General features: G+C 43.6%; 1 protein-coding gene across 1 annotated transcript in view; it reads right to left on the bottom strand.

The window, feature by feature from the left end:
* Nucleotides 1–10,246: 10,246 nt before the first annotated feature.
* RSU1 (Ras suppressor protein 1) overlaps nucleotides 10,247–19,313 on the bottom strand; it is a 102,424-nt gene continuing 93,357 nt past the window's right edge. Inside the window, exon 9 of the mRNA XM_058832980.1 lies at nucleotides 10,247–10,727. Within this exon, the coding sequence (XP_058688963.1) occupies nucleotides 10,625–10,727 (103 nt within the window). The 3' untranslated portion in view covers nucleotides 10,247–10,624. The remainder of the gene's footprint in view (nucleotides 10,728–19,313) is intronic.

Raw genomic sequence — 19,313 nt, 5'->3', positions numbered from 1 at the left:
TATTTTACAAGTCAAATCAGATTCAATCCACCTTCATCCACTCCCTTCAGAAGTTTAAGCCTTTACCTTGGCTTTACTAAACCCATTATTTTTGGGGTGGTACCACCTGACTCCTAAGCCAGGCTGAGGAGCAGCCACTTCTTCAGGTATCTCAGTGATGTGGTGAGTTCAGACTTGAAGGCAGATGAGCCTTCCTGGCTGAAACACTGAAATGGAAAATACTGACTGAATGAGACTTACTCTGAACAGAACATGGGCATTTTCTACTCAATCACACTTGAAATTTTTGATCATTGGTGCTACAGGTTACAGACATATCTTCCATCCTCCTGGAACAGCCACCACACAACTTGTGAGGTGAGGAGGAGGAAGGTAGGAAGCCCTATCAGCTAAAAAAGCTAAGGCATGAGGCAGAGCAAATGTGCTTTGGGTTTCATCAGCAGTTTTGCACCCAAATTAGGCCTGATGGCTGTTACCTGGACAATGGTCTTGCACGATGCCACGAGTCACTCTTCAACCTAAATTCTGTGTAACATTTATTAGCAGAGTGAGCTCCTGCAGTGGCTGCTGACATCTGCTTCGGTCTCCTGTAGTGCCACGCTGTGTTCCAGCAAACAGAGGCACTGCAAAACCCTGAAGACAGGGGTTGTAATCTCTGTGAAAATGTTTAGCATTTGGGCCCGATTTTATTTTCCTTCCTGGTAGGAAATGTCTGCCATAGCCCTTGTAACCAGGAGAGCAGGTCTGAGTGAAAAATTATATTTCTTTTCTTCTTTTATAGGGTCAATAAAGAAAAATTACATTAATCAAAGAGAAGGTAGGAAAAAAGCTGATTTGAAATGAGTAATAGATATATGGTCTTCTTAAAAATCCCACAGGAACTGATTATCTCAGTTTACAAGTAGTTTAAGGCAAAATGCAAAACAGTGATGAGGATGGCCCTAACCATCACTTTATAGGGGGATTATTCATATTGTTTCATAGGATGTGGTGAATTACTAAAAAGCTCTCTCTTTTGTGTCTGTGTTGCAATTACTCCCAATTACTGTCACTCACTCTTCTAAGGGATTTCTCATTGCTGTGTTCACAGGGGCAGTCTCCTCTTGCTGCTGTCCTGGGAATGCTGGGTCTTGGAGCAGGGCTGGGCCACTGGACAAGCTTTGCACAGGTGGGAATGTTTGAAGAGGGGTTGGCCCCATCTCCTCTCATTGCTATCACCCCACACTTCTGGCCCCTCTTTTGTTTGCCCTGAGCCTAATTACAGCCCTGTCCTTTCATTCCCCACACCAGGGGCCCAGTCATATGTAGGGAAGGAGACTCAGGAGAGCGGTGGGAGGCGCTGAATCCTCCACTACGTGTGCTCACACCTAATCCTGGCCAGGACTGAATTGTCCATCCCAGGAAAGTCTCTGCATTTATGAGAGGGAGCAGGCTCTGTAGCAGCTCTTCTGGCTTGGGGTGGGCTCCCCAGTGCCATCTCCAATCACCTCCTCCTGTCACAGCTTTTTCCTCCCCTCCCCTGTTGTTGGCTTGAGGAACCTGGCTGATTTCAATACCATCAAAAAATTGGCTTGAGACTCATCTAATTATTCACCCTATTTCTTCCAGTGTCCAAAACCCATGGGAAGGGGGGAAAGGAGAAGGCTGAGACCAGCTTTCCTCTGACATTGTTACAATGCACGTCCCTGAAGACTTGTGCTCACAGGGTGTGAAGACTTTTATGTCTTGTGATACACCACAAGTGGCTCCTGCCACCGAATCCTCTCCCTCTGAGCCAAGCCCAGGTGCCTGCACCCTGGGGGTGGCAGCAGCCCTACTTGCTGGCTTTGAAGCTCACTTGCCATGGCAGAGGCAGACATAGCCCTGTGCCTGGCTCCAGGGCCCCTGCACCCCCTCCTTGTCATGGTGGCAACCTCTGGTGTGTGCCAGTGACATCCCAGTGCTGGCATCACCTTGGCTAGGCAGGGCTTCTCAGGAAGCAGGAGTAGTGCTCCGTGGAACTGCAAATAACTACTGTGGAAATGCAACTTTATTTTCTGTTTTCATCTGTATCTGATGCATTCTAACTGAAAACAAGAGTCATGCTTTGGAAAGGAAACAAAACTCAGTCTTCTCTTCACTTTTCATCTTTTTTTCAAAAGTCCAGATCCTCGTTCTCTGGACACTCTGCTTAGTTTTGGAAAGATCTGGGCATGGGTGGAACAGAAGCATTTTGACTCATCCTTCCCTCATAGATTCAGATTTTTATCATAAGTCTCTTATTAATGACAATAAAACAGCAAACCCCAAACGTTTGCCATTATTGTGGGACTGTTTTGCACTTACCAATGTGACTTCTCTGGTAAGCACTATTTCTAAGAAAAAAGTGGCACTGACTCACCAGAGAGACCCACGTGCAGGTCCTGAGGACCTTGGAGCAGCACCTTCCTGCACTGAGAGGCGTTGGGTTCAATGCTGCTCACTGCCCGGTCTGCATTTATTTTTGCAGTATTTGCCTTTTACCTTTCATTTTCCAGAGGGCTTGTGAGCTTCACGAGCACCCAACAAATCCCAGGGCTCTTCTTGCTGCCCTTGCAATCCCCACTCCAAAGCAAACCTTCCTCCCTCTACTTGTCACCCTGAAAAGTCCTCACCACCTGCTAAGCTGTCCCTCCCTCTAACGCCCTACAACATCGAGTGTGTTTATCAACCTGCACCTCCACTCTTGCTCTCCCCAGGGTCCTCTGGTCTCACTTCTGCCTTGTAAGCTCCCAGGGTAGAGCCAGGCTGGGATGTCCAGCGGTGTTTGTTTGCAGTGACACCTCATAGGTATTCAGGCTGCTCTCCTCCTTGCTGATGAGCCTCATCTACAGAGTTTTCCTGCATAAAAAACTGCACATGTCAGAGGGGAAAGACAAATGACGATAGCAATAATGTAGAAGAACATCCTCTGAACATCTGAGAGGGCTGAATCATGAACCACTTTTATCAAGGCGTACAAGAGGCACTTAAATATTAGCTGCTGCTTATAAATAATATTGGTATGTTAAATACACATTTTCACTGTTTTATAAAGTGAGTGATCTCTATCTGCTTTCAACTGGAAATCATAAAGTAAAAATCAATGAGCTTATATCAAGCTTGTATGATGGTCCTTGAAGAGCCAACTGACTCTATAAAAATGACTGTTTTCTAACGAAGATATAATTAATTGGATTGAGTTGGCAAAGTTTAAGTGCCTTGTCATATTTTGACTGCTATGCTGTGCTTATTGATTTTATAGAACACCCTGTAGATAAATGTAATGATTAATTTCATTTGGTTTACAAGAACAGTAAACTTCTATGCCAAACTGGATACACTGTTCTATTTTTTAATAACCAGCTGTGCCTGGCAGAATCATGAGTCTAGCTGTGGAGCTAAACCAGGTGGCCTGGACTTCCCTGGTTTCTTATTTACGCCAAAGAAATTCCATTTTTCTCCCAAACCCACGGGGTTTGTAATTTCAAGGGCTTCAGAAAGAGTATTTTTCAGTATTTATTACTTGGGTGTTTGTTTTCTTTCTCAAATAAGGTATGGTAAGTTTTAATCCGTGTTTCCTGGTGTGCAAAGCCATCAACGACAGGTCCAAAACCCAGGCCCATTTCTGTCAGTGCTTGCCTCGGGATAGGAAAGGTGGCTCCAGGCTCCTGGGGAGCCCTTGGTGCCTGGGGGTCCCTCTGCACCTCCCTGCTCTGCCCCAGCTGGGGGCTCTCCTGGGGAGAGGAGCATCCCTGCCCTCAAATCCAGCCACCAAAACCATCCTCAAATCCAGCCATGGCCAGGCCAGCCGGGGGGCTCTGGCTGTCCCCAGATGGGGCAAGCCAGGGCTGTGATCCCCTTCGCACACCACAGCGGGGCTCGGCTCGGTGCACGGTCCTTGGAGCTGTTTTCCCCGAGGCTTTGGGGTTATTTTTAGCCATAGCTACAGCAGTCGGTGCCACATGGCTGCAAGAGGGGAAAGGAAATACCAGCAGCCTCCCTGGGGACACCCTGCCAAGCCTGGGGGTGACAGTCGTGCTCACTGCGAACTGTCTCGGCATGTTTTTGTAGCGGCAGCTCGGGGAACGAAAAGGATTTCAGGCCCGAGTTTCAGCTCTCCTCTCCGGCTGTATTCTTGCCCCCACTGCTGGCACAGGCGGAAAGCGCATCCCGAGCTGCTGCCGGGCATCGCCCCTGGCTGCACGGCCGCCTCGGAGATGCTGGAAGCCGGACCCCAGGCGCACACGGTACCTGCAAGGTACCGGCACTGAAATCAGAGCTTTGATTTTTGTGCTTGCCCTCAGAGCGGATTAGTATTGAATGTCTGATCCACAAGGTTTTTAATGAGTCTCTGGGTATAAACTGGCAGAGCAGAAATCTTCTGAGTAGCCTAAGATGTCCAGAAATTAAAACAGGGAAGTCCCGTTGTGCAGTCTGGATGGAAACTGCTAAAATCATATCCCAGGTACTACCCATGCACTACATTCCTCCAAATCAGTGCTCTCTTCCATTCCAAACACAGATTCTCATTTCTGTGTGACGTTGGGAAATCACATGTGCCAGGCATGTTTGAGTAGCTCCCTAAAATAAAGTATCTGGATGGATATGAAAGCAAAGAAGTGGCTGAGGATGCTCAAGCCAGGCCACCAATAACACGGCTTCTAAACCCCATTGCTGTGGGGGGGGAGTTGACAAGATCACCAGTTCTCCATGCCACTGCTGCCACATCCTAAACTACACACTTGGAGGGCAAACAACATCCAGTATTAATTTAAAATCCACTCTCCTACATAGAGACTGAGCCACCCACAGCCCAGCACGACTCCAATGTTGCCCCCCCTCCAGCAGTGTTATGTGCTGCAGGTCAAGCCTCAGACCAGCTCTTTGGCTCTGCTCCCCTCTTGCTGCTGCTTGCCAAGGCCCTGCTGTGCTGAGCCCCACAAGTGGCTCCTTCCGAGCCCCACCAGGACTTCTTCTGCAGCACTTCCTGGGCAGTGGTGCTGACCGAGCTCGGCGTGGCTCCCCTGGGTGCTGGGTTTCACTTGAGGATGGCAAGGCTATCCCCAGGGCAGGAGGTGTCCCTGCTCCTCAGGCTCTGCCTGGCAGCTTCCTTCCCAGCCACTGGGAACTATGCTGCCAGCAGCCTGCAATTCCCACGCTGGCAAAGCAAGGATTAGCAAAACCATGAGGAGCACAGCATCACCCAGGCTCAGGTACAGGACAAGACTGCCCAGGGACCTGCAGGATGGCCCCCCATTTAGAAGATTAGTGAAACAGTGGGGGTATTCAGTGCTTGCAAAGCACCATCTGCAGGCAGGGATCACCCCAGGCTGGAGGTGCAGCTTGTCCCCGTGCCAGCACCCAGCTGGACACAGCCATGCTCCCCAATCCTGCTCACGTTGGGGGCTGGCCCGGCACCAGGCCATTTGAAACATTACCTTGAGTAACTGGGGTATCAGGAAAATTGTGAATGTACATTCAGCCTGGGGCTCATCACTGCTTGGCTGAGCACTGGCTGTATGTTCAGGGCTGCCAGTGGCACAGGAGCAGGGCAGAACAGCAGAGAGGCTCTCGCCAGCAGCAAGGGAGCCAAGGTGAGGATTGACTGCCCTGGAAAAGCCACTTTCCCCAGTGCTTTGCCCCCAGTTCCACCTTGCTGCTAAAGCTGCCTCTGAACACGTCCATCAAGCTGCAGGGGTGACTCCTGTGACTGGTACTCGCGCAATTGCCGTGCTTCTTGATCTAAAAATATGGTTAAAATTTTGCTCTTGAGACACATTGTAAAAATGTCACTTTTCAGGGCTTTCTCACAGCAGGGATACGCTTCCTTGTGAGCTGTAACTCAGCTCCTGCTCCGGGGGGGACTGGAGTGGCAGTACCTGCCTGAGGCACTCACAGGTGAGCTGGAAGGGGAAGCAGGAGCTCAGCTGTGCCAATGGCAGCAGCTTTGGCAGCAGTGCTGGATGGAAATCAACCACAAAGATTTATAAATCACTGCTCTTTACAGGCAAATTACTTCCCCTTAGGTAAGAGGAAACTAAGTACCCAGGAGGGGAAGAAAGTCTAACTTCTGGGAGGTTATCATGGTTTTCATCCCAGAACACCTGCCAGCCCTAGTGTCGGTGCAAGGTAACCAACACATGGCATGAATCTGTGAGTGTAAAAGATGTGTCATTACAAGAAGGAGTAGGAGGAAAATAAAGCAAGTTGACAGCTCACATCCTGTGCCATAATCCTAGAAATCGTTAATATTTACAGAATTAACAACTAATATAACCGATGACAATCTCACTCCTCCTGGTTGTCATGAGGATATTAACAGTTACCACCCGCTACAAACTGGAAATATTCCCCGTCTCTGGAGCTCCTGCTGCTCAGCAAGCGTGGGGATGGCACAGACTTGGCCTCCCAGCTTTCCTACCAGCCCCAAGCCATGAGCCAGTGTGGAACACCCAAGCACTGCTGGAGCTGGAAGTGCCTCCTCACTCTGACCTCACTCTGCTTCCTGGGAGCAGAGGGTCAGCCAGAACAGGAGGAAGATTTTTCACTCCCCAGCTTCTCCAGAAGCCCAGGATCCAGCCCAGCCCCATGCAGTGATGGTGGGGAGAGCCCTGAGCAGGAGGATGGGGAATACAGACAGTGCAGCAGGGAGGAGAGGTGAGGACCACACCAGCTTGGATCATACCGTGGAACAAGCTGCCAGTTCAGGAGAAACTCCCACACTGCTGCTGTGATTTGCCAGCTGTAAGGATGGAAGCTAATTGATAAACAGATGCTACTGTCATTTCCTTAACATGAAAGACCTGATTAAAACCAAAATAAAGGTGCTTGAACACCAGTGACTCCACAGGAAACTTATTCCCAGACTAGCAATCATAAAAAGGTGAAACTTTAAAATCACAGTTGCTGTTACAAATTTTTGAAGTAAGAAAGAGAGTAAGAGCAGTGCTCAGTTTCTCATAACTGAGATTTTTTTTTTTTTATAATTGTTACCTGTCCATCAAGAGGACTGCAGGAGGCAATACAGGTTGACACTGTTAAGTACAAGAAAACTGTGGATGGTGCCTGCACAAGCAAGTTTTCTGGTTTCATCTTGCTCTATCCTTAGTAAGTAACATTAGTTCCCCAGGCCAGTCTTTGCACAGGCACAGCATGTCAGTTTTATGGTAGTTTTAAAAGGTTTCCTCTGTCAGGTTGTACAGTACACAAAAAATTTGCCATGCTCTTTCCAGTTCACCGTATGCAAAATCAAAACAGAATTACCAGCATAACTATTTTCAAAGAGCTCCCAGGTACTGGAAAGCTGTAAAATACCAAATTTTCTCTTCACAGGAATAATTTTTCTCCCCTGGAAGGGGCATGCTTTTGTCTGCATGAGAGGGTGGCCCAAAGAGGCAACCTGAACAAGTGACCATGAATGAATGAATGAATGGATGGCAAAGACACCCTCTTCAAGGCAACCTGAGATCAGGGATCCCATTTTCAATTGGGCCAGTGAAACAATACTGATCAGTGGAGCAAAGAGCAGCTTTTCTAGGGCTGGCACAGCACAGGTGCTCACCTAGGTGCAGCAACCAAGGACTCAGTTAGATGGATCCTCTGGAGAAATGACCATGGGGACCATGGACCATCATGAGCTGCACTGCTCATTAAGTGGTTCACTACAATAAGATACAGCAACTCCTTTCCTTGAGTACAATGAGGAAATAAATGTGACCCAGTAAAATATAACATTGTTTTTAAATATTAAAAAAGGAATGACCTTAGAGAACAGATACATAAAACCATCATACTCACATTAAAACTGTTGTGTAGTTTGCTCTAAGAAGCTGGCACATTTTTAGAAACACTAAAACCTTAGCACATCCCAGATAGTTTGCATTTCTTTCCCTTGTTTTTTATTCTGTCCTGCACCTCTGAAGAGCATTCCTTTACAACCCATTTTGTTTTCTGTTTGTAAAGCTTTATGCATTTCAGGTTTTCATCATCTTCTGAGATCATTATCTTATTTTTTCATCTTTCTTTACAAGAAACTTCTTTCCCCCTCGCCCCCATCTGCCACCATCTTTGGTATAGTACCTCTCCCTTTAGGATTTCTTTTATCCTTCTCATCTTTATGCCTTTCACTTGCTCTTCCCCAGGCCCTTCATTCCTGCTTTTGCTTGTCAAAACTGTGTTTCTTCCTCCTTCATGAGGAAAGAAGTGGGAAGGTTGGGTGGATTTTTTTGCTATGAGCACATAAGAGCGCTCCAATCAATACTTTGCAATCCTGCAGAGGAGAGCTTGCATGACTCTTTCAACACTTTCAAAATTTGCAACTGCAGTTAATGGAAGTCTGACTAATGCTTGAAAACCATAAACTTATTTTAAAGCAGTGCTGTAGCTTCCCACCAATAACATCATCAGGCCTTCCCCAACAAGCTTTAAATTTTACATTAGAGACACTACTCCATGCTTTCAAACACTTGTAGCCCTGTAGGAACTTATTTTTGCCTAAACCCCAGGACACAGAGTGGATGATGGACACAGTCTCAGACACCACCTGAACCTTCAGCTCTGGCTGGATTTCTGTTCAAACCAAAGGAAAGCTGTATTGCCACCTCACTCACAGAAAGCCATGCCTGTGTGTACCCAGGGAAATTCTGGGAGACTGGTGAATCCACTTCATCGGGAAGTGAGTGTATGTAGAACATCTCCAAGTCTCTAAGCAGGTATCTGGTATCTGTCAGGAGAGCAGTGGTGCAGCCCTGAGGAAGTGTCAGGGAAGGATCCAGTCTCTTCACCCCTTCCTGATAGATGTGCCCTTGCTATTTATTTTGTTCCAAAACCAATTTGCAGTAGTAGTTTGGGGATCTTCTGACATTTCATTGACATTTCTTCAGGACTTTTTGTAGCATGATTATTATTGTCAGTAGGCCCTCTCACGTGTTAATACCTACACCACATTTAATTGTGTGTATTCCAGATGGGGACAGTATTTGCTGTGAATTCTTAACATGCATCCAAACTAGCACCTTCATGGGCCTGTTTCAGTTGGACCTGTTTCCTAGGCAGATCACTTAAGAGGTCTGGAAAATCCTTTGCAGAGCTTGCAACAGACAGAATTGACTGTTCCTGACAAGTCTACCATTTTTACTGTTCTCCATCTGCCTACCAAGACTGCCTCATTCTTCTGAAGTACTGAAGACCACTTAAAGTGTGTCTAAAGCTTGATGCCAACTTCCTAGCTCTGCTTGCCAATTCAAAAAAATCTGTTGCAAAATATATGTCAATACATTTATTCCCACACTAAGGCAACCATGTTACCTAAATGTGGGGCAATCCTAAATGCGCTCGAGAGGCTGGTGCTGATAACAGAAACCTCAGATTGGCTGTTGCAGAAGGCACCACTTCTAGCACAAGATATTATTTAAAACCTTTTCTTTTCCCACTGAACACAACAGGCCTGTCTCAGCAGGCTGTGCATGCTTCCCAGCTTGCTGTCTGGATGGGACAGCAGCTGACACTCAGCAATGGGTTGCACGGGCATGAAATTCATTAAATTGGAAATCAAAGGCAGGAAGGTCTTGACACAAGCGATGCAGGTATGGATATCTGTTCTTGTTCCTTGAGTTCCCCCTTGTTGGCTTCTGCTCTCCTAAGAGTAAAATTGTTTGGGAAACACTGTCTGTAGATTTCAGGTTTTTCTTCTCCATTGGTAAAACCTGAAACTATTTGAGCCGTTAAACCATTTGCGGCTTCAGAGCTTGGTTGTGGAGCCAGCTCTGTATAGATAAATATAGAACCTGTGGCATTTTCAAAAGCCATTTGGAATAGCTCTTCAGTATAAGTGCTTTAAGCAGAGATTAAACACATTATTTGGGTTTTCTGCCTAAAGAAAAAAAATCACTTGAAAAATTGGCAGAAGTACAAGTTTCTTCAAATGACAAAGTTCTCTTCCCCAAACTGAGTCTGGCAATTGGCAGCTCTCTACAAAGACAATTTTTTTTTTCCCCTCTCTCCCCTTCCCTACTCCTTGATTTCAAAATAACCTTCAAGGCAAAAAGAGCAGTCCACATCAACATAAAAACAGAAAAAGAAACTGATTAAAGTGTTTCACTCCTTGAACAGAATGCTCTGCATTTTAACTAACTTGGATCAGATAAAATGCTACCACATTCCTAGAGAAGAAATCAACATATTACAGGAAACTAGACACATAGATTCCTCAGGGAATTTCCTATTCAGAAGTCCTACTGAAGAAACTAAACAACAATACAAATGAAGAACTTTATTAAAATCACTTGGAATATCATATGAAATTTAATATCGTATAATATAAGTGCAAACTCCCCTATATTAACGGGATGTGACACATGTGAAGAGAGGACATTAATATACACATAAATAGAAAAGCTAAAATACATTTGACAGTGATATATTAAATGGCTACATAAATGTGACCATAGTTAGGAGCATATGTAATTTTGTTTCCCTCTAGCAGTATCTTCTAAAGAATCATACATAGTAAATTGCATTTAATTCTAATCCCTGCTTTCTTATACGTAGTAAAAGATCTGTAGAAATATTGTAGGCAAAAGCAAAAGCAATGCAACAGATGTAAAACAGAGACAGAACCAGGCACTTATTTGTTCTTGGCTGCCAGAGGTTTACGGCTGATCTTCTTTGACTTGTCATTGTTCTTCTTTGGAGGTTCAGGGTTCGCCTGCATGTGTCTGCCATAAAGACTGTAAGGAAAGGAGAAAAAAAAAATTGTGATACAACCATTAAACACAGACTTTTAGTCTGCAGCACATTAAACAATGCATCTAGTTAGTTACTAGAAATAAATTTTTTACTAGAAATAAAAAAAAAAAAGGTCTTTATTTTTTCTCAACACACTGAATTTTCTAACATTTGTTTTTTTGCGACTTTTCAGGGGAGTAACATCAGGGAAGAGCAGGCTTTTGGAGCAGTGAAGGAGCAATCAGTTTTGCCTTTAGAAACTAGCAACCTTTATTCTGCAGTTATGGGATTAAGGCTTGGAAGTCTGCAAGGATGTGTATTCAAGCAGACAATGACAAAAATTGGGTTGAACTGGAGAGATAGAGTGCCTGCTTAGAGCAAAGTGAGCATCATCCCTAACCAGAAAACCCAGGGGCTTGATAATGTGACAGAGAGCAATGGTGTCACCGCTGCCTTTGCTGCTCACACATGATTGATAGCACTGGGACAGATACCAACACATCAATGCCACATTAGTAGGTACCACTGATTAAATGTTGACAAAGTATCCTACAATTAAGACGGCTGGCATTCACTGTGAAGCTAAATGGACTACATGGCTGAGAGGATCTTGCTAAATAGCACATAGTAATTAATAGATAATTTATGAGTAATCCTGATTAGAATAAATTAAAAACCTACCAAAAATACACACAGCTCAAACTTAACTTCCCTTACTGACATAAAGTGCTTTTTGAAGATGCACTTTGTGGGTTTTGGTTCAGGTAATTTTCTTCATAGTGTCTGGTATGGGGCTGTGCTTTGGATTTGCACTGAAAACAGTGTTGATAATGCAGGGATATTTTAGTTATTGATAAGCAGGGCGTGCACAGAGCCAAAGCCTTTTTTGCTCCTCACCCCACCAGTGAGAGGTCTGGGAGTGCACAAGTTGTTGGGAAAAGATGCAGCCAGGACAGATGACCCCAACTGACCCAAGGCATATCCCAGACCATACCACATCCTGCTCATCATAGAAAGGTGAGAGAAGAAGGAAGGGGAGATGTTCGGAGTGATGATGTTTGTCTTTCCAAGTCACCATTACATATGATCTTGGAGGTCTTTTCCAGCCTTTGTGATTCTGTGACTCTATTCTATTTAGTATTCTAATTCTCTGTCAGAAGACTAAAATCTACCACCTGATCTGAGCTTCATGTTGCTGTATCTGGAAGATACCTCAACCCTGGCATTCTTGGACTGTAGAATGGGATTAGAGCTTCTTGAAGGGTGGGGTGGAGAGGCAGCACTTGCTTTCACCTTCTCAGCAGCTGAAGTTTTACATCATGCTGCTAAGCAGGCTGCTGTCAAGGTGTACTGTAGCCAAACAGCCTTGCTCAAGGAAAATACAACTGTAAACTATGACATTACTTCACCTTACTGAAATTTTATGTGTGCCATCACCTACTGTCAACAAGGGATCAGGTGGCATTTCCTGATGAAAGCAGAGAGCCCTGACCCTCTGCAATAACTACATGCTTCATATTAGCTACAGTACACATATTTTTCTTTTATTTCTTAAGAGATAGAGCTCCACCAGCACAAGGCTGTATTTTATCCAAGTACACAGTATGTGTATTAATCAAATATAAATCCTAAATAACTCCTGTTTTGGAAGGTGTTAAGTGAGTTGAGTAGGAGAGTCTATGGAAGAAGATGGTTCAGTATTATGAAAAGCTATCACTGTAGAAGAGCACAGAAGTGACATTCAAGGATGTTGTCCCATTAGAAACTGACCCAGGATAGAAGAAGTCGTGGAACAAGCAGTATCTTGCTCTGAATGTTATGCAGTGCAGCATTTGAACCACTATCAGCAGTAATTTTGTAACTCTTAGAAGATAACACTAGTCAGGTAAATACAAAATTAACCTTCAAGCTGGTTTTTGGCTTTTTAAAACTCCCTGTCTGGGACTTTAGGCACTGATTAATAGAGAATCCAGAGACCCACTGTATCTGAGCACAAAAATCCTTCGTGGCTAGGAACAGAAGTCCCCTATCACTGTCCCGTGTTCCACATCCTGCTGCTCCACAGCTCCTTTGCCCTGTTAGTGCCAACCCAAGAAGACTGAGACAGCTTAAGTGGTTGTCAAGTGTTACATACCCTCCTTTTGCTCAAGTTGATTTAGGCTCCCCTTTTTTGCTTTGAAAACTTTATGTAAGTTTCTCTCTCCAGTGATCCTTTTGGCATTCATTCTGCCTCTCATTTCCTCCTTTCTCAGAGCAAATGTTCAAGCATGTGGACTGTCAGATCTCCAATTAGTGAACTTTCCCGAAGAAAAAGGGTGTGGTGGGAATTCTACTGAGTACACAGATGCTTTCAAAATGCAGTAAACCTAAATACTGACAATTTTGAATTAACTTCAGAGTTCTGGTAAAGTCGACCTGGGCAATGCCTTTGGACTATGAAAAGAGGTCCAGAAGCCGCTGCGTGCATTAAGCAGTAAAAATACCAATTGACCCATAGATATTTTTGGTATTTTTTTGATACTTGCTCCTTACAATATTCAGTGCTACTGGAGTTCCAGCAACTCCCTTTCCTCCATGCAAATACTACATATGTACATCAGTTCAAGGCATCTACAGCACTTTCACATTCTTTTTACCTATTTTCATGCCCAACCACTTGTATCAGCATGAGCACCAAAGTTTCATCCAGCAAAGTAATTACTGTGTTTGAAATAAGAAAATAAAATATATCTACTTAGGTTTCCCTGGAAAAATGAGAGGGAGTTTCAATGCACATTGCTATCCCAACTGAAGATGAGTGCTTTACAATCTTTCATGTAGTCTGCTAGTCAAAGAGCAAGGATCAGATGTATTTTGATTATACAAGCCTTCACACACAGGGTCTCTCTCTTCTGTCTGCATACATCAAATATGAGGAGACATATGGTGTCACAACAATATTTAAATACAATAATGACTGTGATAATGCCTCTGGGGCAGAATTTGTCTTCTGTTCCTCCAGAGAAAAGAGAATTCAGAATTCTCAATGAACTTCTAGTACAACAACAGACACCACTTTTATAGTTCCCAGGGGTAAAAAAAAGGCAAAATTAAAACACTAATGGGGCTTATCTGCACAGAGAAGCAATTATCTAACTTCCACAAGAACCTATAACTCTTTAGTTTTAATATATGTGAAGTTTGCATAAAATCTTTAATAATTTCAGTACTTACTGGAAAGACACTGAAACAGCTGTAGCCAAGCTGTACAGACTAGGTACATGCTCTTGTTCTGCACGAACACAGAGTCAGATGTGTTAGGCAGAGATACTTGTACATCATCCTCAGCAGCAGAGGTCAGCTGAAGACATGCACACAGACAGTTCTGCTGCTCAGCTGATGGATAGTGATGTGCTAGAGGATGGCACCCTGACATAGCTGTTTGCATGATGAGACCCTTAGCCAAGGCAGATTGTCTCCATAAACACACAAAAGAATTTTGACGCAGACTGTGGCTATGGTTTCAAGGCAGATTTGTGAGATAAGTGCTGATAACACATTCATGGCAGTGCCTTCCCACTAGATATTTTCACCTGTTCACAGTGCTGGCACAGCTCTAAGTAGGACACTACACACAGCTTGAAGGCCAAAACCTCTGCTGAAGGACAAAATCTGGAGTGCAAACAAATATTTGAGATGTTTGCAGTTTGCAATAACAATCAGAAGCTGGTTGCTATAACCACAGTTCACAAACTGCAGAATCTGTACATTTAGCAACCACAGTACTGTAGGCAGATTTCTCATTACATTAAAATTAAAAGGGAGATAACATGCAAGACTGAAAGTGCAGAAAGCCCTCAGATGGAGACTCTGAGAAGCTTTCTTTCCTTGTATGCATTTTTAAGAGTATCTTTCATGAAAAAAATGTTTCTTTGTATGCAGATGTAAATATAAACAAATTCTTCCTGCATTCTCTACCTGCCCCACTGGAAGTAACAAATGACAGCAGCATGGCTGATGCAGCAGCAAAACTAACAACATCAAGTGAGAAAGATGCTCATTAAACTTCATCATTCTGTCTACTTTAATGATGCTTTTACTTAATAAAAATTCCCTAAGTAGTTGCAAGGATATTAGGCAAGGTCTCTGGTTATGTATCAGGGGTCTAAGCTGTCACTAGCAAGCATGCAGTTCAGGAGAGGCATTCCCAAGAGGAGAGAGTGAATACAGCTTTCTTGTAATAAATTCAGAGAGAATCAATAACCCAGCTTGCCACATTACTTAACCATTTAGGAAAGTAGGTGATCCTTCTAAATTAAACCACAAATTGCTAAATGTTGCAATTTACAGCATAAGATCAGGCATGGAACCTTGTAACTTGAAAGCATATAGTCTTGCTACCAAAATCTCTGAACTTAAAAACAGAACCACAGCTAAAATTCTTAAATTCGTAAAGGTCAAAAGAGTCACTTTGAAAACAAATTCAGCACAACCACCTCCAATTTTTCTCTCTTGTACAAAATGCTCACTAGCCAAGGGGTACATGCTCCCAAAGATAAGAGAGAACTCGTGTAAGCTAGGGAACTAGTGCAAAGTGTTTGATGTACACATTGATTTTTTTGAGTTTAAGCATTTTGAAAGAGAATTTCAAGACTGAGCCATGAGAAATACACGGGTCTCACTGTAAATCTGTAACAGATCTACAGGGAGTATGAGTATGCAGTATAAAAAGGACCATACAGTTAAATATGGTCCTGGAGAGATGCTACCTCCAGCTATGTACTGTAATCAGGGAAACAAAGGTGAAACATTCCAGCTCTGCTTGATTTTTCAAAAGCTGAAGTTCAGGGTCAGGCAGATATTTAGGGCTCAGAATAAGCCTCAAAGTGCTTAAAGTGGGTATTCACAGTAACCTCAACAGAACAGTCCTAAGCCCCAGATGACGAAGCAGGAGAAGGGAAAGGCTGAATCAGTGGTGGTATCACTAGAAACCCAAAGCTGAAAGAAGTGCTTGTATGACTGATACATTCTGTCTACTCTGCATTAGTTACAGTTCACATGCACTTAGAGCAAGGTGCTTTTGCCACACCAGGTTTTGCATAGCTAATTGTTGCTCTGGCATCACCTCTGAGTGACTGGGACTGACCTTTTCTATGTGGGAGCTGCTAACATGTCATCCTCTCAAACCACATATTCTCTCTCTCAGGAAAGGGACAGATGCTGGTATTTAACTGGTCAGTAATGTACCAGCGACAGAAAACAGTGGAGGTTAAAATTACTATGCAAGTCTTATATTATGTTGGTAGTTCACCAATAATGCTTTTAGCCTTTGTAATGTAACTCAGATGATCTCAATGAAGAGGAACACTGCACGGGTAAGTGAAACCAGTATCTGTTCCTTATACCCGAATGGCAAGCTGCAGCTTTAGGATTCTTAATAGGGAAAACCAGACACAAGTGATTAATTTCATTCAGGTAATTTTTGCCCTTTGTTTTCAAGTGCTCTGAGAGCAGATGGCAGCAATGTCAGTGATGTTCACCATTTGAAGCTCTCTCAATTTTTTTCAGAACTGCTCAGTTTTAGCCTGTCCCTGTCTGTGCAGCTCTCTCCTGCTCCATGATGGAGGCAGCACTGGTTGGATGAAGGGGGCAGGTGCTGGCAGTCCACACACATGTTGCAAGAGCCTCTGGGCCACAGAATCTGCATCTCTCAATGTGCTGTGGAAATGCTCCACTGTTTTTAGGTCTGTTAACAGCATGCCTTCCTCTATGGCCCACTGCTGCTCTGGAATGCAGCATTATTGCAGTTTCAGACTGCCCCAAATCTATACATGCCAGAGCCCAGCCCCGAGACGCTCCCAAGTTTAACAACCTGTCTTATTTTTCTGTTCCTTCCACCGGCCTCAATTATCTTCATAACCCAAAGTTCCTGCAGACTTTACCTGTCACTGTTCTCCCTAATTCCCTCCCCCTAAGTCCTGCATTTCACCTTTTAAAGAGACATTGTGCATCACCAGAAATCCCTAATACCCTCAAATGCTTTTTTGGGTCTTCATCCCACAGGCACTTGTTAGGGGAACTGATTAAACTGATTATCTCTCCCCATCTTGGATTCTTGGATTAGCTTTTTTTTTTTTTTTTTTTTTTTTTTTTTTTTAAGCTAGTTTCATTTTTTGGAGCCCAAATTAGAGAAGAAAAGGATTCAGCACAGGTGAATACAGAGCTAAGTATTCAAGCCCATGTCTCCCAGTCAGTGGAGATCTGGCTAATGAAGCCAGTGTAGCAAAAAGCTTTTTGGGTGATCAAGTACAAGTGTCTGCTATGAGATGCTTAGCTGCACTGCTCTGTTAAAGATTCTCACAAGCTACAGAGGACAGTGGGTAGCTAGCTGACATGCAGACACTCATGTTTAGCTATTTTAAAATGCTAGATGGAGTCCACCCAACCACTCCCTCTATGTTCCCACTCTGCACTCTCACAAGCTGTTAGCTATCTTACATTAGAGACTCTGCTGAGTCACACAGTCCAAAGTTGACTTACTCAGAATTCCTGCCTAAAAACACTCCAAATCTCAACAAGCAAAAAAAAAGTATTCTGCCAAAACTTTCTGGAGCTTACTGTTTCAGTGTCTGTTTAGAACACGCACCCTCCAAAATAAATCCCACGTGTCTCCTACTGCCTACTTCACCATTCAGTTTTCCACAGGGCTCCCTCCTGCTGGACCCCTCTGCCCCAGTCTATTTGCTGCTCTGTATACTGTATGCATACCTGAAGAAAAGAAAGACTCAACCTCTTCATGCCGCATTTCCCACCCCCTATCCAAGTTACTGTAAAGACAGACCCTGACCAAAGGGAGCTCTGGACTCAGCTCAGAGGTCCCAGACTTGATGTGTCAGTGAGGGAAGATTTGAGATGAGGTAACTATGATTTACAGACACTTGCTCTACTACTGGGCTGGCAATAGATGGATAATTTTATTTCTGCCAGACACATTTGCTCTTAAAATGGTTAATTTAATCCTTGCTTCTTTGAACTAACCATCTTGCATGTTATGGGGAACTAATGTCTTATTTTTCCATAAAGGAATTCCAAGTAGGTGTTAGGTATTTCTTTAATTAATACACAGTTATAAAAGAAAGTGTTCTCCTTATATTCTCTGAGGCTAGCAGCCTTTTGAAGCAAGTACTTTAAATGTGAGGCTTGTTAGGGAAGCACAGCGGGAAGCACATAGAAGCCTAGCAAGAAAAAAGATTTTTTAAAAAAGAAAATGTAGAGGCCAATATTTGCAAAGCTGCCTAATGACTTTGCATACCCAACCTGAAAGACCTTACAAGAAGTATGGCTTTTGGCAGACACAATTTTGAAAGCACAAGTAACACTAACATCTAGTTTCTGAAAGACCTATCTCAATAGCCAGGGACCCCAACACTGAAAATCTTCAGCCATGCTACAAATCCGGAGAGATATACAAGGGGGGGTCTCCATGGGACTGTCACAAAGACAGAAAGGACAGGGCATGCTTACTCTTATTTCTTTCAAAACAAACAGGAATTAAGGTTTCATCTAGAGAATCTATTATGCTGATGAAACAACCCCCAGCTAGGCCAGTATAATGAAACAGCAGCCTGAGAGGAGAAGGAGAGAACAATTTGCTTCTGTATGTGGAAAGTCCTATCAGATTACTTCAATTATGAAGAATTTCTCACCTGGGACTCAGATCTTCAAGCACATTCAGCTGGCCTGATCTCCCTTCTCATGCTCCATTTTGAATAGAGCAATGAGCTGTTCAGCCTAGATGTGCAGACCGATCCCTGAATCCACTCCAGGCACGAAAAACTGCATAGGCCAGAAACTGAAGTCCTTAAGGGTAAGAACTCCCATAGATTGCAGTGGAATATTTCCCTACTTGTTTTCACAGATGAAATAGTGGTTTCCTACTTAGAACCAGAAAAAACAATTTAGCACCAGATACAGGCATCAGTTTAAACTCTGAGGGCTGAGGTATCCACTAGAACAAATGGCATCCTACATTTAATTTATCAAAAGCTATCAGGAGCCACAGAAACTGCATGGGCATGCTCAGCTTCTTTGGCAGATGCCAACACAGGAAGCTGCAGATAAAAACGCATTGCTAAGAAGGAAAAAGACAACTCAAGTGAGAAAGAAGTGTGTTCTGTTTACTGAAGTGATCTGTATCATCACAACCCTTTTCTTCATGTATTTGTAATTTGTGAGCAAGCAATAAATAAATCAACAGTTGTTCCATTTCCCCAAACCATGTTGTTGGGACAACATTCAAGGCCACTTGCTTGATCTCAAACTAACCCTGGATAGGCAGCAAACACAGTACAGAAAACATACTGGCATGCAGCACAGATATCCTCCTGGAGACAGCTGAGCACAGTATTCTTCATTCTTATGTTATTTTAATGTTGTTGTCCACGTGGAGTCCTTTGGGTTTCAGTAGAACAGTGCTCACTTTCCTTCCTGAATGCTACACTGCTGCTCAGATAAATGCCCTTACATAATCTTTATTATTGATTTATTACATGCATTTTGCTGTGTACCTAATTAACATTTAAAAAAAGGAAAACAGAGGGCAAAAATAG

This window comes from Poecile atricapillus, chromosome 2 (assembly GCF_030490865.1).
Source record: "Poecile atricapillus isolate bPoeAtr1 chromosome 2, bPoeAtr1.hap1, whole genome shotgun sequence".
In the NCBI taxonomy this organism is placed as follows: Eukaryota; Metazoa; Chordata; class Aves; order Passeriformes; family Paridae; genus Poecile; species Poecile atricapillus.
The sequence above is the reverse complement of the archived record's forward strand: the minus strand, read 5'-3'. Positions and strand labels throughout refer to the sequence as shown.